The sequence below is a fragment of the Fusarium subglutinans genome, assembly GCF_013396075.1.
Source record: "Fusarium subglutinans strain NRRL 66333 chromosome Unknown NRRL66333_c0000021, whole genome shotgun sequence".
Classification (NCBI taxonomy): domain Eukaryota; kingdom Fungi; phylum Ascomycota; class Sordariomycetes; order Hypocreales; family Nectriaceae; genus Fusarium; species Fusarium subglutinans.
Window position 1 is genome coordinate 177128 of NW_023502084.1, and position 24005 is coordinate 201132.

General features: G+C 48.3%; 10 protein-coding genes across 10 annotated transcripts; 6 read left to right on the plus strand and 4 right to left on the minus strand.

Annotated features, from left to right (window-relative positions):
* Window positions 1-371: 371 nt before the first annotated feature.
* FSUBG_2496 (uncharacterized protein) lies at window positions 372-1226 on the minus strand (the record flags this gene model as incomplete). The annotated part of the gene is made up of 1 exon (XM_036680274.1): window positions 372-1226. The coding sequence occupies one exon, from the start codon at window positions 1224-1226 to the stop codon at window positions 372-374; it is 855 nt and encodes a 284-aa protein (XP_036542014.1).
* Window positions 1227-2783: 1557 nt separating this feature from the next.
* Window positions 2784-4687, plus strand: FSUBG_2497 (acetyl hydrolase; the record flags this gene model as incomplete). Its single annotated transcript, XM_036680275.1, has 4 exons — window positions 2784-2935; window positions 3069-3309; window positions 3435-3572; window positions 3638-4687. 4 exons carry the CDS (start codon window positions 2784-2786, stop codon window positions 4685-4687), a joined length of 1581 nt encoding a protein of 526 aa, XP_036542015.1.
* A 773-nt stretch (window positions 4688-5460) lies between these two features.
* On the plus strand, window positions 5461-6381 carry FSUBG_2498 (uncharacterized protein; the record flags this gene model as incomplete). Its single annotated transcript, XM_036680276.1, has 2 exons — window positions 5461-5781; window positions 5884-6381. The coding sequence occupies 2 exons, from the start codon at window positions 5461-5463 to the stop codon at window positions 6379-6381; spliced, it is 819 nt and encodes a 272-aa protein (XP_036542016.1).
* A 237-nt stretch (window positions 6382-6618) lies between these two features.
* On the plus strand, window positions 6619-6936 carry FSUBG_2499 (glutathione S-transferase domain protein; the record flags this gene model as incomplete). The annotated part of the gene is made up of 1 exon (XM_036680277.1): window positions 6619-6936. The coding sequence occupies one exon, from the start codon at window positions 6619-6621 to the stop codon at window positions 6934-6936; it is 318 nt and encodes a 105-aa protein (XP_036542017.1).
* Window positions 6937-7609: 673 nt separating this feature from the next.
* FSUBG_2500 (SPR1-exo-1 3-beta-glucanase precursor) lies at window positions 7610-8949 on the minus strand (the record flags this gene model as incomplete). The annotated part of the gene is made up of 2 exons (XM_036680280.1): window positions 7610-8727; window positions 8775-8949. The coding sequence occupies 2 exons, from the start codon at window positions 8947-8949 to the stop codon at window positions 7610-7612; spliced, it is 1293 nt and encodes a 430-aa protein (XP_036542018.1).
* Window positions 8950-10885: 1936 nt separating this feature from the next.
* Window positions 10886-11690, plus strand: FSUBG_2501 (chitosanase; the record flags this gene model as incomplete). The annotated part of the gene is made up of 3 exons (XM_036680281.1): window positions 10886-10984; window positions 11033-11362; window positions 11430-11690. 3 exons carry the CDS (start codon window positions 10886-10888, stop codon window positions 11688-11690), a joined length of 690 nt encoding a protein of 229 aa, XP_036542019.1.
* Window positions 11691-13614: 1924 nt separating this feature from the next.
* On the minus strand, window positions 13615-15244 carry FSUBG_2502 (pantothenate transporter liz1; the record flags this gene model as incomplete). Its single annotated transcript, XM_036680282.1, has 3 exons — window positions 13615-14653; window positions 14708-15021; window positions 15071-15244. The coding sequence occupies 3 exons, from the start codon at window positions 15242-15244 to the stop codon at window positions 13615-13617; spliced, it is 1527 nt and encodes a 508-aa protein (XP_036542020.1).
* A 520-nt stretch (window positions 15245-15764) lies between these two features.
* Window positions 15765-16861, plus strand: FSUBG_2503 (dioxygenase; the record flags this gene model as incomplete). Its single annotated transcript, XM_036680283.1, has 3 exons — window positions 15765-16028; window positions 16074-16216; window positions 16273-16861. The coding sequence occupies 3 exons, from the start codon at window positions 15765-15767 to the stop codon at window positions 16859-16861; spliced, it is 996 nt and encodes a 331-aa protein (XP_036542021.1).
* A 529-nt stretch (window positions 16862-17390) lies between these two features.
* On the plus strand, window positions 17391-18950 carry FSUBG_2504 (uncharacterized protein; the record flags this gene model as incomplete). Its single annotated transcript, XM_036680284.1, has 1 exon — window positions 17391-18950. One exon carries the CDS (start codon window positions 17391-17393, stop codon window positions 18948-18950), a length of 1560 nt encoding a protein of 519 aa, XP_036542022.1.
* Window positions 18951-19503: 553 nt separating this feature from the next.
* On the minus strand, window positions 19504-22471 carry FSUBG_2505 (ribose-phosphate pyrophosphokinase; the record flags this gene model as incomplete). The annotated part of the gene is made up of 6 exons (XM_036680285.1): window positions 19504-19914; window positions 19969-20092; window positions 20146-20567; window positions 20645-21212; window positions 21735-21999; window positions 22042-22471. 6 exons carry the CDS (start codon window positions 22469-22471, stop codon window positions 19504-19506), a joined length of 2220 nt encoding a protein of 739 aa, XP_036542023.1.
* Between the last annotated feature and the right edge of the window lie 1534 nt (window positions 22472-24005).

Below are 24005 nucleotides of genomic sequence, written 5' to 3' on the forward strand. Positions count from 1 at the left end.
GCTCTAGCTTAATGAGATGCCAGAAAGGCAGATAGACAATCAGACTATTTCTTACACTTCGGGCAACCTGCTTCCAGACATGCTTGGGCTGTCATTGTTCTCTGCATGTCAGTTACCGCTTGCTGACTGACTGGCACAGGCCGAGCGCAAAGAGACCCAGAAACGTTGGCTAGGTACTTTTTGTATCGTGGAAGCTACTCATGTACAGAATGAAAGTCATGGGTAGACTCGTGCTTGAATTGTCAACCGTCTATTAATGCCATGTACCCGCATGTACTGATAACTGCTTCATCAAACTAAAGAACTTTCTCTCTCCCTCTCTCTCCAGTGACGATTGTCTTGGTGCCCACGCTCGAAGGAACTATACCATCCTAGTCCATCTCGGGTAGTTGGTTGATCATGGCATCTAGCATCTTCGCTGTGCTATCCATACCTTTGAGCATCTCCTTTAGGGCATGAGTGCTCAGTTTCATATCCTCAAAGTCGTCGTACCCTCCTTGGCCATGTATCTCCTCCGATGTATCTTCTTCCGTCTCATTCATGATGCTGGCATACAGCTTCTCCATGTCGTTACCAACACTTATGGATCCCTCCCCTCGGATACTCTTACTTGGCTTCCTATCACCGAAGTTGTCGGACCCTCCTAGCCCGTGTATTTCCTCCGATTCATCCTCTTCTGTCTCACGCGGCCTCTTTCTGCTGTTACCAACCCGCCAGGGTCTCTCCTCCCGAGGAAGACTACCCTGCTGTATAGGCCCAAAGTCTTCAAGTCCTCCCGATACGTGTGTCACCCCCAAGGGCCCGAATGAGTTCTCCAGTATCCTATACGGAGTTCCAGTACTCCTATAAGGATCCTCGGTACTACTTCCAACTCCGTGGAATGCCTCTGCTTGGGATGGATCATCTTGCTGCTCATATCCAAAGTCTTCCGCCTCCGCCGGCCCATTTGCCTCTCCCAATATCCTCTTTTCATCCTTAATCCATTGGTGAAACAGTCCCCAATCCAGGGCTCGACTGTCTCCTCGGGGGAGACCCATTAGAGCTGGAGGGACAATCGCTGGTACTCCCCATGCTTGTAACCTCGCAGACCTTTCCCAATCTTCATCATTCCAAGGCTTTGGTAACGGAGCGGACTTGTCTGTCGCGTAAACATGTAAGCACCAGCCTATCATCATTGACAGGTTTTCCCATCCGCCATGAGCGTAGGGGCCGAGCACACGTCGCATGTTCTGCTGCTAGTTCACATCGACTCGGGAGTCTGGAGGAGGCATATTTGACGATGCTGATGACGAATATGATTGTGGAATTTTCTTGTAGAAGATATGGCGAGAATGTTGTTGTTGTTGGTGATGATGATGAGGATGGAATTGAGTGCTTGTCTGTCTGAGAGGTAGAATGAGGAACCTATCGTGCCTAGATCGCACTTGCTTGGTCGATGGAAGTTAACATTCTGACGTTGAAGCAAGTCCAATGGTCTATTAAATCTGCACTGAAACAGCCCAAGTTTATGTAACTTTACTGAGATCTTTTTGTCATTGAAGATGGGATAGAATCAGAGGTTCTTCAGTAGACCTGAGTGTGGCCTTGGCTGCAAAGCCTTCGGGCATTCAGTTGGGGTGCGAAAAACAATTGCTCCATGCAAAGGTGACAAAGAGCAAACTCGACATATTGAACGACCTGAACTTGCACAGGTGCTTCCATTAGCGAGTCTAATTCCTGGAACTTTAAAGCACAGTCTAATATTGAACCTACCACCGAATGCACACTCCCATACTTTTACCCCAGATCTTACCCTTGTCCCGACGAACCTAAGGGTATATCCAAGCACGGTGATTCGAGACTGATTGCCGACTAAATTTTCCGGGGTAAGTCAAAACGGCACCGAGACGCTAGACCCCGGATGAAAAAGAAGCGCCGTCTTCAGCACTGGTTGTTCTAGAATTTCAATGGCTTGCGATCTGTGTTGTGTTTGTCTGTTTTGGGAGGCTGATAACCGAGTGATGCCGATTGTGGTCTGTGCTCATCTCGGCCGGGCGGAAGATGGGGCGCATGGGGTTTTGGAGAAGATGGCGGGGATCCACGGTACGGACTCGGAGGCCCTCGACGGCGGAAGAGCCGGTGTACAATTACAGTTGTAAAGCTCACCCAGAGAAGTATTTTGCATGATGGATTTAATTAGAAATATCATCGGGTCAAGAAAGTCAAGGTCAGCATTTGTGAGGTCACAAGATACAAAGTCAAGGATGTGTAGGAGAATCAGGCCACACGCATGTATTGCCTAATAGTGTCATGACCGATGCACTTCTCCTCTCGGCAACGTCGGTAGATCTAGAGATCAACTGCATCAGCAAGTTATTCTCTCTGCTTAGGTTACACTGTTTCTCCCTATGATATAACGGAATTGTAAATCCGGTGCTTGGCAGAACTTCCCTTCTCTCCGCGTTGTACCTCTTCGCTGAACCAAAAGGCACAACGGTACCTGAATGCAAATTTGGAGAAAGGACACCCTGAAGCGTCCACTATAACCGACGGGCCAACCACTGGAAGGGATGCATCCCCGCTCTGAAGACTCAGTGGGTTTCGGTGATCCACCCCTCGTCACCGTCACCCCGACGAAGCCAATCCAATTGAGTGACCTCCACTAACCAAGGCTGGAGCTGTCTTCTCTTTCTTCCCTCTTATTTATCCTTTCCTCCTCCTCCTCTTTTTTTACACTTCCTCCTTGAACGGAACAATCTCCCCTCTTTCTTCTCCCTTTTGGTACATTTTGCTTTCAGATCATCATGGCTTCACCTGTTGCTTCTGCCGCCCTCAAGGCGCGCGTTCGCAATCCCGCTATGCTTAAGAAGCTTGCGCGACCTGAGGATCTGATGCACCACTTTCCCAATGGCTCATATATCGGCTGGTCTGGCTTTACAGCTGTTGGATACCCCAAGTACGTTTACTCACCTCTTCTGCACAGTTCACTGCTCTGCAATTACTTCGAGTGTCGAGTTTCAGACTCCGCACCGGCTATTCTCGTCATTACCCGAGCTTGGCGCAAACAATGCAACTGACAATCGCAACAGGAAGGTTCCCGCTGCTATGGCCGACTACGTCGAGCAGAACAACCTCCAGAGCAAGATGAAGTACTCCCTGTTCGTCGGTGCCTCGGCCGGTTCCGAGACGGAGAACCGATGGGCTGCTCTCGACATGATCAACCGACGAAGCCCTCACCAGGTCGGCAAGGACATCGCCAAGGGAATCAACTCTGGACGAATCAACTTCTTCGACAAGCATTTGTCCATGTTCCCCTCTGATCTCGTCTATGTACGTAACCGCAAAAGCGCAGAATGGAAATTTGTTGATTGCGGCCCCACCACCCGGCCTCGCTTTAATCTCCCACCGAGCTATTGCGGCTCCGATAAGACAATCGGCTGACAATTTGACCCTAGGGCTTCTACACCAAGGATCGATCAAACAGCAACCTCGATGTCACCGTCGTTGAAGCTACAGACATTCTCGAGGATGGCAGCTTTGTTCCGGGTGCCTCTGTTGGTGCTACTCCCGAGTTGATTCAGATGGCTGACAAGGTACGTCACCGCCAAGCTCAAGCCCGCATCGCCGACTTTTAGTCACTGACAATTGCGCTTGGTAGATCATCATCGAGGTCAACACCGCCATCCCCTCTTTCAAGGGTCTCCACGACATTACCTTTACCGACGTTCCTCCCCACCGCACTCCCTACAACATCACCGCTGTCGAGGACCGCATTGGTTCCCCCTCAGTCAAGGTCGACCCCTCCAAGGTCGTCGCTATTGTCGAGTCCGATTACTGGGATGCCACCGGCCCTAATGCCGATGCCGACGAGTCCTCTCGCCAGATCGCCGGCCACCTGATTGAGTTCTTCGAGCACGAGGTTGCCCAGGGCCGCATGCCTGCCAACCTTCTGCCTCTTCAGTCCGGTATCGGCAACGTCGCCAACGCTATTGTCGGCGGCCTCAACGAGTCCAAGTTCAAGAACCTCAAGGTCTGGACAGAGGTCATCCAGGACACCTTCCTCGATCTCTTCGACTCTGGAAAGCTCGACTATGCTACCGCCACATCAATCCGCTTCTCGCCCGATGGTTTCAAGCGCTTCTACGATAACTGGGATGCCTACGCCGACAAGATCCTCCTCCGAAGCCAAGCTGTCTCCAACGCTCCCGAGATCATCAAGCGTCTCGGTGTCATCGGCATGAACACCCCCGTCGAGGTCGATATTTTTGCCCACGCCAACTCCACTTGCGTTAGTGGAACACGCATGCTCAATGGCCTCGGCGGCTCAGCCGATTTCCTCCGCAACTCCAAGTACTCTATCATGCACACACCATCCAGCCGACCCTCCAAGACCGATCCTCACGGTGTGTCCTGCATCGTCCCCATGGTGACTCACGTCGACCAGACCGAGCACGATCTCGACGTCATCGTCACCGAGCAAGGTCTCGCCGACGTGCGCGGTCTCTCACCCCGTGAGCGTGCCCGTGTCATCATCAACAAGTGCGCGCACCCCAAGTACCAGCCCATCCTGAGCCACTACTTCGACAAGGCTGAGTCGGAGGGTCTGAAGAAGGGTATGGGCCACGAGCCTCACCTTCTCTTCAACGCTTTCGACCTGCACAAGGCTCTGGCTGAGGAGGGTAGCATGCTCAAGGTCAAGCCTTGGTAAAGGGATTGGCTGTATCTTAATGAAAGAGGAGGAAAAGAAAGAAAGAGCGGTTGTACTCATATGAATGACATTTTGCGTAGTTTTTTTTTGGGATATGTTTTTGTTGGTCTACATAGATGTTTTGGATGATAATTCCCCAGCAATTGAGCATTGAAATCTTGACCATCTGGATTGATCATTGAAGTGTGACATCATTGTTGGATTGTTTGTACTTAGCGGAATCGGGGCCAATTCTGGGTCCGACACTTTTGTGGTGGCTTGAGCTTGAGGATGGAGGCTGTCGGGGGTGCGGACAAATATCCGCTCACCTGATGGACTTGCTGGATCTGTAGGTCACAGCAGGTGCTTGGAGGATATGTCCATCTGATTTACATACTACGATAGTGTCCAATTGGATTTTGGTGAGCAAATGGTGACTACGATCTGATCATGGCGTTGAGCCAGAATGTGTTTCAACAGAGATGGTCCGGTCAGCTTGGTGAGTGTCAATAAAGCTGATCTTATGAAGAAGTATTACAAGTTAAAACACTTATTCATGATTTCAGAGAAGACCAAACTCTCACTTTTGATCAATAACGAATGCGCCTTTACGCGTATCTTTCAGCTTTACTTACCGTCAATCTAATTGGCCTCTTCAACACTGCCTCGTCCAGCTCAGCTTTAGCGCCAAGGCGTTTTCGTCCTCACAAGGCACAATCGCTTCTTATAACTAAGGTACTTCAGACTATCAACGACGGGCCCAACTCCACATATTCGACCAAAACCTCTAATCAATGGCAAATACAACGGAAGACCTCAATCGCTGGGCCCTAGTATCCTCTCTCTACGGCCCCGGCACCTTCTGGAGCTGGCTCATCATCGTAGCCTCCGTCTTCATAAGCTGGACTATCAACCCAGTCACGAAACGCTTGGATTCAATCACAAACGACACAATCGCAGCGCTTACACTGCCTGTAGTCGCAGCTGCAGATGCACTCTATCAACTAGTCAAATATGACCGGCCTGATCGTCCGCGGTTGTTGTTGAGCGATTCACCAGAAGATATCCAACTCGCCGCTGCGCTTGAGGCTCCGCTCGCTATGTGCGAATTCTACGTATTTCTGGCGATTTTCCTGCACAGCGCTGCGTGGAGGAGATATCAGTGGAAGCGACTAGGCTGTGTTGCTGTCTCGACCTTTTTGTGCTTTTCACCGTAGCTGGTTATCTTCTTTACATATCCTGATCTTCCGGTGTCAAGGAGCACTTTTGCTCGACCGTTTCTGTTCAATTTTGTTCTAGAATTGGGATTCATATCGGGGATCATGGCTATCTTAACTGGTGTCTCAACTATTCGAACGATTGTTGTCACCATGTATCGCAGAGCGAAGCCTTCTAGCACCGAAGACCAAGAGAGACCCAAAGAAAGGCGCAGCGGGTTTGAGAAGTGGTCGAATATCTTTGCTTCAGTTCTCATCGCAGGTATCATCTCCGTCGTCAAGTATGGGTTTGCTGGCAACACAATGGCCTTTGCTGCGGGCGTGCTCGGATACCAGACTCGTATGATAAGATTTATGCCCAAGAGTAACGTCTCTCTTACGGATTTGGATCAGGTTGTTGCGTTGGCTGGTGGAGCGTTTACATTTTTGTTTAGTATATATGATGCTGTGAAGGGTTGGCGATTGCAATCTCGCGCTGACATTGGAAACCATAGCTAGGCTAGTGTCGGCCATTAGGCCAACACAGTCTTGGGTATTCATTTGCTGTCCTGGAGTGTCTACATAGGTAGATAACGTTGACGCGTCCTTGGGGCTTACTGAGGTCGAGGGGGCCAAAACTCTATTTGGCTTGATGGGATATAAAACGTCACTGCTGACAGAAGCCCAGCCTCCAATCTTGTCCTTTCATCATCCGGATTGTTGAAATTTTAGTAGCCTTCTCAGATACGAGCAGCAATGAAGCTTTACGACGCCCCAGCATCCAACCCAATGGTTGTTCGCCTCTTTGTGCTCGAAAGAGGCGGCATTAGCCTCGATGTCGAAACCATCAACGTCATGAACATGGAGAACAGAGGCCTTGAATATCGAAAGATCAACCCGCGAGGGGAGGTTCCCGCTCTCGTTCTCGATAATGGATTTGTCCTAACTGAGGTTACCGCCATCTGCGAATATCTCGATGAGACAGCCCACGGTGGCAAGTCGCTCTTTGGCGAAACACCTCGCGAGCGTCCCGAAACACGCATGTGGCTCAGGGCTGAGACGAATGGACCTTGAAATCGCACAACCTGTCATCTCGTGGGTTCGCAATGACCCAGGAACTGCAGACTTTTACATAGGACATCGGATTCCTATCCCCGAAGCGAGATTTGCATAGAGGGTCATTATTCAGCAGTATCTGAACCTGTTGGATGAGCAGCTGGAGGGAAAGACGTATCTTTGCGGTGAGAGGTTTTCGGCGGCGGACATTCACTTCTATAGTCTGATGAAGGGAAAGACCACGGGTATGGCGCCATGGATACTTCATCCAGGGAGGAAGAACGTCGTCAGATACTTTGAGAGGATGGATGTGAGAGAGGCTAGCAAGAAGGCGTTGAAGGTCTTTGGAGCTAGAGTTGAAGCTCAATAGACGAGTGCGATGAAAGGATCATGAATGGATGCCCATACTCTTCAAGCTCAAGTACATGGAAAAGATATTCATGACTTCAAAGACGGTCATTTAGATGATCGAAATAGGAATGATCAATATCGAAAAGACCAGAGAGGTTCTTGAGATAACGTGTAACAGCATGTCAAGAGGGGGCAAGGGAACTTAAGATATCGTTTCCTAAATCATAAGTAGACTCAGGTAAATTTGGCAAAGACTGCGTAGAACTTTAAGACTACCTAGTATAGTACCAAGAGCTTTCTCTCTAGCCCCTGATTCTCGACAAGAAATGACAAGTTGAATCTATCGATAACCAGCACAAACGTCTTGGTAGACATTCTTCTCCAGACCAGCAGCATCAGTAGGAATGTAATTTAGATACGTGGCGTATGAATACGTCCATCTTGGATCATTCGTCTCCGTCTTCCAAGTCCAGTAAATCCAACCCGCCATACCAGGCTTCTCATACAGCTGCTGCTGAGCCGTAAAGAACTTGTTGAAGAAACTCTTGTCATGCCAATCAGCGTTCGAAGTCATACTCCATTCACCAGTGAAGGTAAAGTCCTGGCCGCTAACGAGGCGAGAGTCAGTACAAGCGCTGTGCATGAGCTGATACTGATCGCCGTTGTTGTTGCCGAGGGCAAAACCGATGTAGTTGTGGTCGTCGAAAGCAGTGTAGGGATCGTTGGCTACGGAGGATACGGAGCGGGGGTTTCCGGAGTCCCATTTGCTGGACATGAATTGCACGTGAAGCTTCTTGTTGTCGGGGACTTTGAGAGAAGCCTCAGTATCGCGAACGGCTTTGAGGGCAGCAGGGTAGTACTTTTGGATCAAGCCTGGGTCCTCGCCGGGAGCAGGATAGCGGTTGTTTGCATCATGGCGAGATACAGGCTCGTTGAGGACCTCGATCACACCAACGGTAGAGTAAGCAGAGTTAGTATGAATGCGGTTCGTCATCCAAGCAAGCCACTTCTGGGCACGGCCAAAATTATAGTCATTGAAGAATCCAGCTGGTTTGTTGTTCTGGCCAGTGAAAACATCTTCCTGCTGGCCTCCAGGAGCACCGTGAAGATCAATGATGACATAGATACCGAGGTCAGCAGCCTTTTGAACGACAGCGTCGAGGTAAGGAAGCATGCGGTTTCCATCAGCAAAAGGCTCACTGGCTTTGTCGACGATATCAGTGTAGGACCAGTATCCGATGGGGATCCGGATGGTGTTGAGTCCTACGTCATGGACCGACTGCACAGTTGCGGGGTTGATCCAGTTCTTCCAATGCTGTTCGAAACGACTGTTGCCGGTTTCACGGTTTGATCCTAGGTAGTGATCGCGCATGCAGTCGAACTCGGATACAGAGTCGCCACACTTGAGGACGTTTGCCCATTCATCTCGCTGCATCCAGGGCTCGCAGACGAGCCAGCCTGTGCTTGTTAGCAGATGTACACTGAGAAGGATATTGGGTACTCACCTCCAAAGTTGACTCCACGGATCTTGGTTACGCCGCTGGGCAAGTTTGGCTTGAATCGTTTCCCGAGCTGTTCGTGGCGAGCAGTCTGGTTAAATGCTGCTAGGTCGTGCTCATGGGGAAGCCATGCTGAGGCGGAGCCGACGAGGATCAAGGGAAGGAGAGCAGAGTAGTGCATATTGTCCAGAGGCTGTTGTGGAGCTGGTGAGGTGAGAATGAGTATCACTAGACTATCATCGTAGATATATAGTCCGGGGAATATCATCTCAGCCTGACATGATGCCGATCAGTTGAACTCCGCTTATTTGTCTCAGCCAGATTTCTCGCAATTTCTTTCCGTTAACTTACTGCATAGGGCCAGCTGGTCAGGATATTGGGCTTATTCGGCCCGTTAACCTGCATTCAAGTACCATTGGGTAAGCGGGCATTTTAAATTGTGGCGAGACCTCATACATACGCTTCCCATGCCTCAAGGATAAACTCCATTGCTCGATGAATAAATACGGATTTGCCTTTCTGAAATCTCCTATCGGATTTGATATCTATGACATGCTCTGTACTTGTCACACTAGTTTATCCCTTCGAATTTCGATTCCTGTTTCGAAACGTGCTTGGGTATGGGTATGGGATACTCGATTGGGCTAGCTTCGGCCCAGACTGAGCTAAGGAACAGGAGGATTTCGAGAGTTTCGGCATTAAAAACACGTTATTCATTGGCTGTTAATTCTAAAGAATATGCTACGTTACGAATTTCCTATACGATGCCGTCGAACGCAACCTTGATGATCTGGCTGGGCGGCCGACCCCAGGGAACTATTGTGCAGAGAGACAATGGAACTTCCTCTTTGAGCAACGATCATACCACAACGATCATCATCCCGCATACAGATTGCCGAGTGGAGGCCGACGTTACATTACAGCCGGTCTCTCCGGATTTCTTCATACTGATCTATGCTAGCTGTTCCCCGCCTGGATAGTCTGCCTCTGAGTAGTGAAAAGGTCTAATCGTACAAGTGCAATACGGATTGCCATGTCGGGACGTGCCGAGGGAATGGTACGACCAAACAGCCGTCTTGACTTGTACCTTTTTTTTCAGCCCTAGGAAAAAAGACAGGGGTGTATTGGATTGTCAGCGGCAAAGACGTGATGAAGTTGTTGGGAGTTCCGGCCCCTAACTTATTGATGAGCTTTGGGCGCTCTACTAGAGTAGAAGTCCTGTTGATAGTTACCAGAAGAGCTTTGAGTAAAACTTAACGTAGCTGCTTAGACATAGACTTGTGGCTTGTAATTTCTCCGATAGCTCATATCGAACTGGCTAAGCAACATAGAGCGAAGCCAATGCCGAGGAAGGATGATCGCCCACGCGGCAGTTAATATTGGCTGATTTAAAGTGGGAGAGGATCGTGGAACTTTATTTAACTATCAACTACTATAGATCTAGGGGTCGAATTTGGGCCTAAGGATCTTTACACCCTAACGGCCATCATTGGGGCTTATCGGGCCTTCCATCAATGAATCCTTCGAAATCTTGCTTAGTGTTTCACGATGTTAGCAGGTACTATAGGAGGCCTTACCGAGGTGTAAACTGCGCGCCCTATTACTTACGCGAGCCTTGAAGCAATAACCTCAAAGATAGGATCTACTTTGCCTTTAGCTATGCCAGATGATCCCAATTTCATGAGAAATTCGTACTGACTATAGCTAAATGGCTATATCAGGCGATAACGGTCACAAGTAAGCCGGGTGAAGCAAGCTGAAGACACGGAACTACAAATCAGCGTTCTAGGCAGTTTTACCCCTGGTTTATTTCCGCATTGTTACCAAAGAACTCTAGGGGCATGTTTTGACTCTCCTATCAAGGTTAAGCGGCCAATAAGTAAGAGCGCTTCGGGAGTTCGGCAGCTTGGACAGACCTGAGACTTAGTCACTTAAAGCATCGCATGGAGAAATTGATCCCAGGGCACGGTGTACTTCAGCTTTATTGGGATGAACGGGACTCAAGTTATAAGAGACGTGTATGTCAGGTATAAAAGCTTAAAACATCCCCTTTCGATTCTATTCAGGATCAACTCTATCAAGTCAGTGATTCTCTCGCTCCAGACATCAAGACAATCATGCATTCCTCTTCATTTCTTACCGCTCTCGCGCTGGGAACGGGAGCTTCTGCTTACCAGCTCCCCCAAAATCTGAAATCCATATACGATAACCACAAGGTAGGTCTTGCCCCATCTCTCATAAGTACGACTCTAATGATAGCAAAGGCCGGCTCATGTTCCAACCGCCTTTCTGACAGGTTTCCCGAGGGCGCTAGATACTGCGGCGATATCTCAGGAGCTATCTTCCTGAAGGGCTCCAACGGGAACTACGACAATATGGATATTGACTGTGACGGAGCGAATAACCATGCAGGTGCTTGCTCGAATGATCCATCCGGACAGGGCGAGACTGCCTTCAAGGACACTGTCAAGAAGTACGGCATCCCGGACTTGGATGCTAATGTACATCCATACGTGGTGTTCGGCAACGATGGGGCCTCGCCATCCTTCGATCCTCAGCAGCATGGTATCAAGCCGCTGAGTGTCATGGCCGTGGTTTGTAATGGTCAAGTGGCAAGTCTCTCATAGTGTTCCATAACTACTTCTTGCTAACGTCGCTTAGCATTACGGTATCTGGGGTGATACCAACGGAGGTACTTCCACTGGCGAAGCCTCGATTTCTCTTGCTGAGCTTTGCTTCCCTAACCAGGGCCTCAATGGAGACAATGGACATAGCGAGAAGGATGTTCTATATATTGCTTTCAAGGGCGATGAGGCTGTTCCTGGAAAGAATGGTGCTGATTGGAAGGCTACGAGCCGTGCGGATTTCTCCAAGAGTATAAGGGCTTTAGGAGACAAGCTGGTTGCTAAGCTGCAGGGCTAGGTCACTGTCTCTATGAATGCATGGAGTGTTATGATGATTCCTTATGGCCCTTTCAGCCATGTGATTTCTTTGATCAGAGATAAAACCAATTCTCACTCGTATACATACGTTGACAAAATCCTTCCCATGTGACTCGAGGAGGCCTCAGGATACCTGATCTCGACTATGGAGCTAACTGTTTCACAAGTCAAATAGGATACTGATGCGCATTTTACTTGATTCATCCTTTGAGACCTTTACTTAGCAGTCTTGTGTTGGTCTATGGAGGTAGAGATCGAACTTTAAAGTATTGAACATCCTATAGGACAGTTGCCTTTGTCTTCGGCATCTTGGTTTTGCTGCTCTGCCCTCAGCTCAGCTTCCACCACCTTGTATGTCTCCTACTTAGTCTTATCTACGACTTTGTGTGATACTTCCTCATTCCGCGTGGCTATTCTCTCAGCTCTCTTATATTTAACCCGTCTTTCATGAACGCTCTGTCTATTGCGTTCAACTAACGTTTGTATCACCTCCGACTGAATACAGAGTTTCCGTTATGCTGGAACACCAATATTCGAGCCGAAGGTACCTGACCTGGAAAGAGGTCTTGAACCCAATTGACTCGTGTTTCTCTGTCCTTCCATGTATCCTCTTCGTGACTGTCATTGCCTAGAGTGTTCATGCCATGAGAAAAGACAATGCTACATAGTAAATGCTATTTCAGTACGGCTGAAAGCAACAGTAGTCATGATATAAGCTTGTACTCACTCTAGAGTCTACCGTCGCCTCCAGAGGAGTGTGGATTTGAATGAGGGTATTGACGGCTGGCATCTTGAGCTAATGGCTTTACTTTCACATATCACAATAATGTCGACAATCGAACCATGTTTTAATAGCTAAACTTAGTTGATGACTGTTCAACAGGTTGATGCGGGGTTGGACTTAAATCAAATGTGCAATTAATGCCCAACTTCTGCACGTGGTTTGTACATGTAAGTAGTATTGTGGCTGACGGCTGATCAGGGCACCATGCATGGACAGCTTCTGATAACACCATTAGATAGATATACTGCCGGCATGTATTCTGCTCGAAAATCAATGTGAAATAGCTTTATCGGCCGCTGTAATTTCCCGCAGCACATGGACAACCTCCCTGCTGCTGCCTCTTCGGTGCTCGTCCGCTGACTACCATTTCATCTGTACCACAGTGCATCAATCGTAGTTCTTTGCTTGAAATCTGAACAGTGTCGAGTTATAATCTAAACATGAGATCTCATAATGCAGTGTTCGCTGCAGAAAGGTGTTTCATGCCCATTAACACTGCATGATAGCGTGCTTACCTCCTAGACAAGCCTCGGCTTCAGACTTTACGGACACTCATCTGTCTTGCCCCTGACACGAACATTCAATCTTTTAATTTCAAGATACTCTCAAAAGAAAAGAGTTTAAAGAAACAAGACTTTCACCATATTTCTTTTGTAGCTGCTAGCAACACAGCCAACAATGAACATGGGTATAACCAACAGACTTTTGCAGTCGGAAAACCTGTTTGGAACCAACAAGCACTTCCCTGCCCAACGGAAAAGCCCCTCCAATCATCCCCATATCAGCAGGACATAAACTAACCGAGATCGTGCAGACCAGAGAGTCCCGAGGAGGGCATAGTGAGGACTGATCAGGTCACTATTGGCTATGATGGAGGAGAGGGAGGACCAACATGGGCGGCCAAGAGGGGAGCTGCTGTATAAAGATGCCATAATCTCGATCCTTTTGTGCACACAAGGGGGTTTTATGTTTCACTTTTGTCATGATCTAATGACACTTGAGGCTATGCATAACACGTCCTGGTAGTTAGTACATTTTTGAAACTCTGAAATGTGCCTTTTAGTCGTGAGTTAGAGTAAAGCGTACGTTTATAGCAGTTATACGGTAACCGCATCAAAAACTAAACTCGGTCACTTCTCTCCACGGGTGTTTTCTGGTCATCATCCCTTGGAATAGTCTCCTCCTCGTCACACACCTGGCCGCCTTCAGGATCGAGTCCCCAGGCTACAATATCAGGGTACTTCCTGACATAAAACCACATTCCCATAATAGCAACGATACTTCCAACACTAAACGCAGCAGCCAACGGGAAACCAACTGGATATTTGGGCGAATCACTAACTCGCCAAGCACGAAGGGGTATAGAAGCATGTCCCGCATAAACAAGCGTAACAGCGATAGCCACCAAGATAGATCTCACCTCTGGCTCTTTCCTCAAAATCTCCGCCAGCCACGCAAGGAGAGCATAGCCCCAAGCAGCCGTAGCAAAAGTGAGAAAGTAGAAAGCCATGATAGTCTTCCACGAATCAGGCCACCCGGAGAGAACCGAGGTTGCGATGAGCTGTAAAGTGGCGGCGCCAACGCTGACTTGCCAGCGCCAGGCCTTCCAATCGCTGAGAGCGTTAAGACCAATGTTGCAGACTATGCTTATAGCGTAGCCACCAAGTGGGATAAGGTTGACGGTGTAGACTGAATAGCGGGGTGTTCCGTCGGCGTTTTGAAGGCCTTTTAGAAAGAGGAGAAAGTAGGCGTTTGCGCGTTGACTCCAGGCGAATTGAAGATATGCTGCGAGAAACAGATATGAGAGGGGGCTGAGGATGAGGAGCTTCATCTTTTGGACCAGAGTCTTGAAGGGGATGATTCTGGAGGTCTTGACGCCGCTGTCACTCATTCGAAGACGACAAAGTTCTCGCTCAGATTCCGAGAGCCAAAGAGCTCGAGTAATGGCAGGTGAGTCTGGAATAATGACAAGACCGACAAGACCCCAGAAAATAGTCATTATACCGCTGATAATGAAGAGCCATTGCCAACCAGCAAGGCCAGACACGCCGTTGAGGTTTCGGTAGAGGGCGGCTTGAACAATGCCGAGAAACATGTTTCCCGCGACGCCGCTGACGCCAAAGATCGCGAGTCGCTTTCCCAACTCCTCGGGACGATACCTACAGACTAGTTAGAGACTCATGAAGCTAGAGGTCTGTGATTAGTGATCATACCAATTGAAGATCAGGTTCACAATGCCGGGCCATGATGTCGACTCGAAAACTCCGAGGAAGAATCGCAGGGCAAACACGGTCTTTGCGTTTGGAGCTCTGTATGTGAAGAGTGTGAATAAGCCCCAGATGATCTCGCAGAGTGGGAGGAAGAGAGATGGTCGAACGCGGGTTTGGATGAGTTGCGATGGGACGATAAAGAGAGCGTAGCCAATGGAGAAATACGTCGTGAATTCCACCAGTTCATTGCCGTAGAGCTTGAGGTCTTCTTTCATTCCTGAGACGTATGCAGCTGTTGTCGCAGATTGATCCATATCCTATAAAATCATCAGCATCATTTATTCCATAGAGAGGTAGAGATAATACCTTGAAAAGACCTGCGATGAATGCCCATACCAGCAACAAGCAATCAAGCTTGAGCACCAAAACATGAGCCGGATTCTTGAAATAAGGATGAATCTTGGCCAACCACGACGTCGACTCGACATAAGCAATATTCTGCCTCTCCTCACAGGCAGTGTCATTCACTGGTGTCGACATCTCTGATGCTTCAAAGACCGCTGAGAAGTAAAAAGAGGAGTTGAGAAATGATCGACACTTGGGGTTCCCTGGAATTTAAAAAAAACTTGCCGCTCGCCACATTTGACTCTAGGCTAGAGACGCTCTAGATTCGCGTCAAGTATCGATATTCAGTAGAAAATGGCGGCCATGACGAGCTTAGACTATAAATATCGCAAGATCACGAGTCAGTGAACACTAAGATCGGAGCCAAGTTGTAAACTACCGTGTTTGTCGTGATCAAGGGTCCGATCTAGCAGAAACACCATGAGATTACCCCACTGCTTATCTCGAATCCCAAGAATACCCATTGGCTCGATCTACAGAGCGGGTACATTCACCCGGCTTGCGTCTTCAGCCCTGCAAATAACGAGTCCCCAAATCTCCCCTTCTAGCTAAAACCGTCGGACAAGCCCCGACAAACTCGGGTTGCACCATCCGAAGGCGGAGATATCTAAGACGCAGCCTGCACATCCCAATTCCATCGCTAACAGAGTAAAAAATGTCGTCCGAGCCGTTGTATCCTGCTTATCTTCCTACCCGCTCGGATGGCTACAATGCGCCGGTAGCTGTGCCCCTCTTTGAGGCTGAAGAGCCAGGGCTTCGGGCTGATCCCGCCAAAGCGAATTTGCTAAAGGGCGCTACGACATTTGATATTACCCCACGTATTGGTACTGAAGTCCGGGGTGTGCAGATTAGTGCGTTGGGGAGGGAGGGGCTTGATGAGTTAGCTTTGCTGGCTGCTGAGCGAGGTGTCGTTGTGTTTGTGAGTTTGTTTGGCGGTTGGAATTCAAGGTGCTGACTTTTGTAGAGAGATCAGGACTTTGCGGACGTAGGGTTTGATAGACAGAGGGAGATTGTCAAGCATTATGGGCCGCTTCACCAGCATCCTACGATGGGGTACCCGAAAGGTACTGGGCCAGAGTTTCATGTTGTCTACGCCGATGAGAAGACGTGAGTTTCACAGAAATGTCTCTCGGGTGGCAACATGTGTATTGACAAGAGCACAGCGGCAATTTGAGAAAGCTTCTCGGCCCTAGAACGACGTACGATCTCTGGCATATTGACCAGACTTTCACTTCCAACGTCCCTTCAACCACATTCTTCTGGGTCCTCGAGATCCCCGAATCAGGCGGTGGCGACACTGCCTTCACCTCACTTACAGCAGCCTACGATGCTCTCTCACCTGCATTTAGAGAAACTCTTCACGGCCTCAAACTTCATCACACATCGGCATCTGAAGGCGAAGTACGACGAGTTGGTCAAGAACGGGCTTTAGCAGAAGCAATCAACGCGACGCACCCTCTCGTCATCAAACATCCTGTCACTGGCAAACCATCACTGTTTGTCAATCCCACGATTGCTCGTCATGTTGAAGGTTTCCTACCAGAAGAGTCAGACCACTTGCTGTCGTTTTTGAAGAATCATATTCGAAGCATGGACTTTAGTTGTAGGGTCAAGTGGGAGAAGGGTACGGTCGTGGTTTGGGATCAACGAGGAACGGCACACTCTGCTGTACCTGATTTCCAGGATAATGAGAGGAGACATATGGTTAGGATTATTCCATACGGCTCTAAACCGGAGCCTGCTTTCGAGTGATACGACTTCAATATCTGTTTCCGTTTCTGCTATGATATACATAAGTTCTCACTACGTGTCACCTACTAAGAAGCGGCAAGAAAAGTCGGGACCTTGAGCCCAGGCGACAAAGTATTTAGCCAAGTGCGACCTAAGCTCAGGGGACTCTTTGCTAAGTTTATTTTAGCATCCTCTTCTAGGCGCAGTACACCTGCTTAGCACTGTATGCAAAAATCCCTTGTTTATTTCCTGATGCCTTACGGCAGGGTCTTCGGAATGGAAGCGCAGGATGATGTGATTGGTATATCGCCCTGTCATGGTGGGTACCCCATCCCATCCTGTGAGGATTGGCGCCTGTTGCTCTCGTTTGTCCAACACTCAAGCCTCTTCCAACAAACTTGTTTACTTCATATTGTTTTGCACAACACTCACTTTCTGATGGCCATGTACCTTACCCGATCCTGAATATTTATTTCGAGCTCTACGTCCTCAGCCTTCAAACTTATCCGATATTTCTTCTCATCAATCTGAGAGACGTCTTACCACCAAGATGACTCAGACTAAGCGAAATCCGTTCCGCAGAGCCCCAGATACATTCCACATGTTCAAATATCTCCCTTATGACTTGAGGCACGAAATCTATATCCTCGCTACCCCTCGTCGGGTCGTTCGTGTGGAAGAAGGGCCAGTTAATCCCAAGGAGAAGCGGGCTTGGGCCGAGCAAAATCACGAGAGTTATTTCGACTATGCATTCGAAAAGTTCTACAAACAGATGCTAGTTAAAATGCCACTTCTCAAGCTCCACCCTGATCTGGTAGCATTCGCTCATAACTGGCGACACAGAATTCCATGGGAATCACATAACCACCAGTACAAGCAGACACGTTTAGAATCTTACGGCTTCACTTCAAGTCAGCCTCTTTACGAACCTTGGAAGCCGTCAGAGAAAACACCACGCATCCCGACCGACTGGCTTGTAGACTATCCTGAGCTCGCATTCGAATTGACCCGCGAGTCTTCTCTGTACAGCGATGCCGAGATACCTGCGTTCTTACATGTATGCTCAGAATCACGACAAGTGCTGGTCAACTGGGGCTACCGGCTCTTCTTCGCGACTCGAACAACAGGCCCAAGAACTTGGTTTCATCCTGGCCAAGATCGTCTCTACATCCCTTACACAATGGAAGCCTTTCCGAGAACATATGACAGCGACTACGGATCTGACCTTCCGGGGGAAGCTCGCACGCCATATCCGTGTCCTGAGCCTGGGTTACTACTCTCGGGCTGTCACTGGGATATAGGTCAATACCGCGTGGATGACTTGAAGCAAGTCAAGAGCGTCATCCTCGAAAGCCCCTCAAGAGTGAAGGATGAGGAAAAGCTGGCCGGGGACCTCCAGTCTATCCTTCCACTCCTTTCGGGTCTCAATGAGATTTTGCTTGAGACCTGGGGACTGGAAGACTTTTGGGATTGGTTTAATCCATTCCGTGGTTCGCACGATGTGGAAGCCAAGACACCTGCCAGCTCCGTGGCTTGCATCCCTGTTGAGGATATCGATGCTATCGGATATGCCTTCTGGGAACGTTCCCGACCAAACGATGATAACAGACTCGGACCACTATCCTACACCGGATACCGCAACAGCGAGTTCAACGTTTATCTGGAAAATCCGTCTCGATCTAAATCGTACCATGTGGCGCACGCCGAGGCAGTCAAGGCTAGACTTCTTCAATGGAAGTCCGAACTTGCAACACCCCTAGCTCGGAAACTCCGAGTCCCTATCATCCGCCACGTCAACCTCTGCCCCGACTCTTATTCAGAGGTCTACATGGCCAACCGACACAGGTTCTGGGAAGCCATCACGTCTCTTCACCACATGCAAGTACAGGATTTGGACTTTCGAGAAAAGTTCTCGTTGCAGATGAGCGATTGTCCACCCCCTTTCAGGATTAACTGGCGTCAATTGGACTGGGATAGCGACTGGCCAGACACAGTTCAGATGTCCCGATTGACACATGCGTTGGCTATCGATTGGTATCCGGAGGGCACACTCCAGGCTTGGTATTTGCGGGGGTTTGAGATTCCGGAGCCGCGGTGTATTGAATTGTAACAAGGAAGTCCCCAAGGTTAACCGTCGATCTATCGACACTACAGCCACTACCTCAACAATGGGCGGGATATCTGTCATTGAAGTGGAGAGCCACCTTGTTGACCCGGTATATCGCTGGACAACTGCCAACAGAATTGGCTAGATCTGGCAACAGGCAAACGGTTTTCTGTATGATGTGATAGCAAGATGATACCAGTGTACATTAGTCTGCGATTAATTTGAACTGTCATTTCTATGTCATGATATGTTTAGGCCATGATTGTGAGCATTTGATCCATGTGCTATAGCAGAGTCAGTAACTTAAGCACGTTTTCTGTAACCTCGACCCATACTACCTGATGTCCTATCTGATGTCTCCAAAATACACGTGCACAATAAGACGAAACGGTGAATATTCTAAAACTATATTGATACGAACACGAAAGCAAGCAGCTTAATGCATCGTCATCAATATGAGAGCCAACCGCTGTTGATACAAGATGCAGAACTTACCGAAGACTCTTTCAATTCATAGACATCCTTACATCAAGTCTCTATACACCAGAACATTGGGTCACTTCTTTCTAACCGCCACTTTAGAACTCGCAGGCTCATTGCAGAATGCTCTAACAACCTCAACGAGAGGCAGCCGTGTCGTTTTGTGATCAAAAGCCTGACCATGATCCAAGTCCTCGAACCAGATCACATCCAGTTTCCCATCACTTGCAGTTTCTCCTGTATCTTCAGTCGGGGGGCTTCGCGTCCAATCTTTTGAACCAACAAGATAAGCCCGAATGGATTTCGTATCGATGATACTGTCTTTACTAGCCAAAGCCACGGCAGCAGGATGGTTTTGTAGGTCTTCCTTCCATAGTAGATTATCGGCCCAGAAGAAGCGCCGAAATAGCGTATGAGCGATACCGATGTCTTTTGAGCCAAAGTAGGAAAGTAAATGCTCCTTAGTCTCGCTTGGGAGTCGACATATCTGGAGAAAGAGGTTAGTGAGGTCGACTGGTAGAGTAACTGTCAACAGACGTACAAAGTTATATGCTACATCAGGAAGATGTAGCAAGAAGGACACAGGATCGATGAATACAACGGGGCCGATACTGGTGGAGGTCTTGGGGTCTCGGAGAAGCTGGGCGGCGACAACGCTTCCGTATCTTCAAATCAGAAATATTAATAACCTGAGTTCAAATTGCCTCATGGCACTTACGAGTGTGAAACCAAGACGCAATTTCCCCATCCATGCGAAGACAATATTCGATGGATTTCCTCGCACATTTCCTCTTTCAACAGAGCCGAGCCTGTGATGCGAGAGCTCACCGATAAGATCTCGACAGCAATAATGCCAACATCTCCATCTGCACTATCGGCTGCATTAATTTCAGCTAGAAAGTTTATATAGGGATAAAGTCCCACGCCGATGCCATGAATAAAGAGAATGGGTAGCTTTGTTTTGGACGTATGTGGACGGTGCCAGTAGGTGAGCCCCTTGGCGGGGGATTTGTAGGGCGTAACTAGACTTAGAGGCCGAAGCGGAAAAGTGGTGAAGAATTGGGAGATCGATGTTCGGTGAAAGCTGAAGGAATGGTACAGCAGATAAGCCGATGCTATCGTGTCGACAACAAAGATGCACTGAAAGGTAGAGAATTAAAGTTAGTAGCCATCTATGGTACATGCAAGTGAAATACCAATCCTTTATAGAGACTCACCAGGTACCATGTTAAACTTCTGTGAAGCATCTCGACCTTGTCAAGAGTCATGCGCAAGCATTTGGCATCCCCCCTACCAGGCTCCAACTTTCTCCCAAGCAGGTCCTCCAATTCCTCAATATACTCCTCCAACTCGTCATCATACATCGAATCGCAATCTTCCATGTTCAAAAAGCCCCATCGAAAGAAGTCTTTGACGTTCTCACGCTTGATTTCATGCTCTGGCGCATCACGAAACCACCTCCTCAGATACTGGCCTGCGTCTGGAATGTTGTCATGACATTGTTGGAATAGTCTTTGGCGATCAGCTCGACAGGGTGCGGTAGGGTGATTTGCGGGTTTTTGAAGATGACTGTTGAGCGGAAGGTATATGAAGATGTAGAAAAGTGCTTCAAGAATAAACCATGCCTTGAGAAGGCTCGGGATCTGAAATGGGAGGGTGACTAGTGATAGGACGAGAGAGACGACAATGCTCAAGGGCGCGATGAGGTGCAAGACAAAGATAGAAGTGCGCATAAAGATGTAATCCCATAGTGATGTTCCCGCCATTACAACCGAGTAGCGTTTGCTGTTGTGTAATGTCAGTTGCTTCTTGATATCGCTTTCGATGGATAAACATTACTGCTGGCGATAAGTATATAACTAGGCGATAGTCAAGACCCCAGTCTGCTTTGGCTAGTCGATTTTGTTGAACTCCACTAATCCCGTTTTGTTGGGACAAACTCTGCCAATACTTCAGTTATTAATGTCTTTACGCCGAGGTAAATAAATTTAGACATGTGCTCAACTAGGCATGTGAATTGAGTCACGATAAGGATCGACACGCGGTGTGAATTTGTACGATGGATAATTTTGAGATCCATGCTGATAAGTTGGTGACACCAAAGATGCTCTTTCCTTTAGTCCGAATTGACGTTCCGCATTCTGCGGATCACAGATCGACATATCACAATAGGTATGCAAAGCAAAGAATAGTTTCATTCAAGGGTTTTAATTAAATTCGCTGTATGAATACCACAAAGTGCCATCATGGACTTTTGTTATTTAAGCTCGTTTCCTCTTTAAACCGATTTTACTTATAATGTCGTACCGAACTGCAGGTTGGAGTTTGAGACCCACCGTGTATGACGGGTTCTTGGGAGTGAACTCGAGAAATGGTCCCTTTGTCTCTGTATGACGATCGAAGGAGGCTCTCCTCTGTGCAGCTGAATGGGTGTTCTCAAAGCCAACTTCCCTAGAGCAGATGTTTGTACTGGGTCTCGCCCTGCGACGTGGATTATCGTTGCGCATCTCCCCTCGTTTCTGTTCACCTGCTTCACTCGTAACTCCATCGAAGAAACCGACTCCAGTACTTACTTGACTTAATTTCCTAGTAGTACCAGAGGTATGCCTTTTACTTAACCCTTCACTGCCGTCAGCGCCTGCCAGTACAGAGTCTTGATGCAACGGGTGCCAACGATGTTCTTGGGGGAGATATGAGGCAAAGTATTGAACGAGCGAGTCGAGAGAGTTGGTGCGAAAGAGCTGGATGGCATGCTCCCACTGGGCCGTCTCGATGAGCCTTGGATTGCCAATAATCTCGAAGCTTGCAGACTCGAGGGCCTCGTTCAATTCGTTGAGTCGCTGTTGTCTTCGACCGTGGGCTAGATGATGAAACTCGGCGGCAGAACGTGCGGTATGGGCAATTTCGGAGATGTCGTGATAAAAGGCTTCGGGACTTTGGATCGGCGCAAGATAAGTGTTGTACTGATCGTGAAGGTTGTTAGATAAATCTTCCCTCTTCAGACCAAACTTCCAGGCAGGCCATGTATATGTTGGGTCATCCATATTGAAAGAGTATTTGTAGAGAATGTCTGGGTTACTTATTTCAGAAAATGAATATGGGGGATTTTTTGGATTGTTGGGATGAAGAGGAATACCTACAGAACGTTGATCTGACTTTTGAACGGGGATCCAAGGACCCTGATTTTCATGGTGGGTGAACCCTGCCGTCTCAGTGACGTACGCCTGACACAATACACATGATGGGCGTACACTAGTCCTGCGGGCAGGGTCTTCACCGTAAACTTCAGGCCTTGATGCCGCTAAGGCCCCTGCTAAAACGTGAGTGAATTGTCTGATGGCTTTTCAACCCGGCCTGTATTTAGCCCAGATCATTCATCGGTTTCTTTTAAATACGATGCATCCTGACCTGGAATCTCACAGAAGATAGATACAGAATCTATCGAATAGCACAATGAACACAAATACCATCTTTACCAGTCCCGCAGCTCGCTTCACGGAGGCCCCCCTCAGCATGCCCTTTCTTAAACAACATCCGTCTTCTCCGCCAAAGGGAGATAACACAGCGCGAAAGAATTACTCACTTTGGCTATCCCAATACACAATGAACAGAATACTGGATCTTCTTCATTCTGGATCTCTTGACCCCTCACTCCTACTACAAGTCTCGGTTCCCAGCAATTGTTCTCTGACTCTACCAAACACGACACCGAACACGTTGAAGTGAGAAGCAAGCCCCTGCAGAATGTTGCGCCTGGCTTTGTGAAAGACTATGGATGTGGACTTCGAATTCTTTTCTTATTCTTGTTTTCGTAAGGTTTCTTTTTGTTTCTTTTTACATTCCATTCTGCTCCTGGCCTTATCCAGGCTTGATGATGTTATTTCTGTTTATTTTCATGATTCTACGGTTGTTGCAAGCATGGAAAAGGCCGGTGCCAAGGATATTGCTTTTATGGTGTTGGGTATTGGTTACGCGGGCGGATGGGGTCCCTGAGACCAACCAAAATTTGTAATTATCCCCCAAGACGTGGGATGTCGACAGAAGGATTGTTATAAACCGATTCCATAATTTTGATCATAAGTAAATCGTAAAATAATCCCGCTCGGCAGTTCAATTGTGTCTGTCCAAGCCATCGTTCTAGAATTGGATGGACCCTGGAAATCTTGAAAAGAGTCATCAACTGACCAAGCCCTGTCACGCCATGAAACCGCACCCTCGCTCCCTTCTAAGGTTCCGGACCGAGTTCCGCTGGTTTTAATTGGCGTAGAGCTCAACGTCACCCGTTCATCCTTGAACTTTATCTGTCGCTTGGTGCTGTCAACAACTAGGTAGCGGGATAAATAGAGTACAGAGGTACTTACACCAATGCAAGTGACAGGATTTACCGGTAGTTCCGTGGGCCCATCCGCGGGGCGACATATTGTTCCCCTGTTGATCTGTGTTTATTTTCACAAGCGATAGAGTCTCTGATCATCCGTAAACCCGCTCAGAAGCCATTACAACAGTTGAGCTCACAGCTCTCGGTTTCAAATATTGTGAGGCAGCTGTCAAACATAGTGAAAAGTCACGAAAACTATC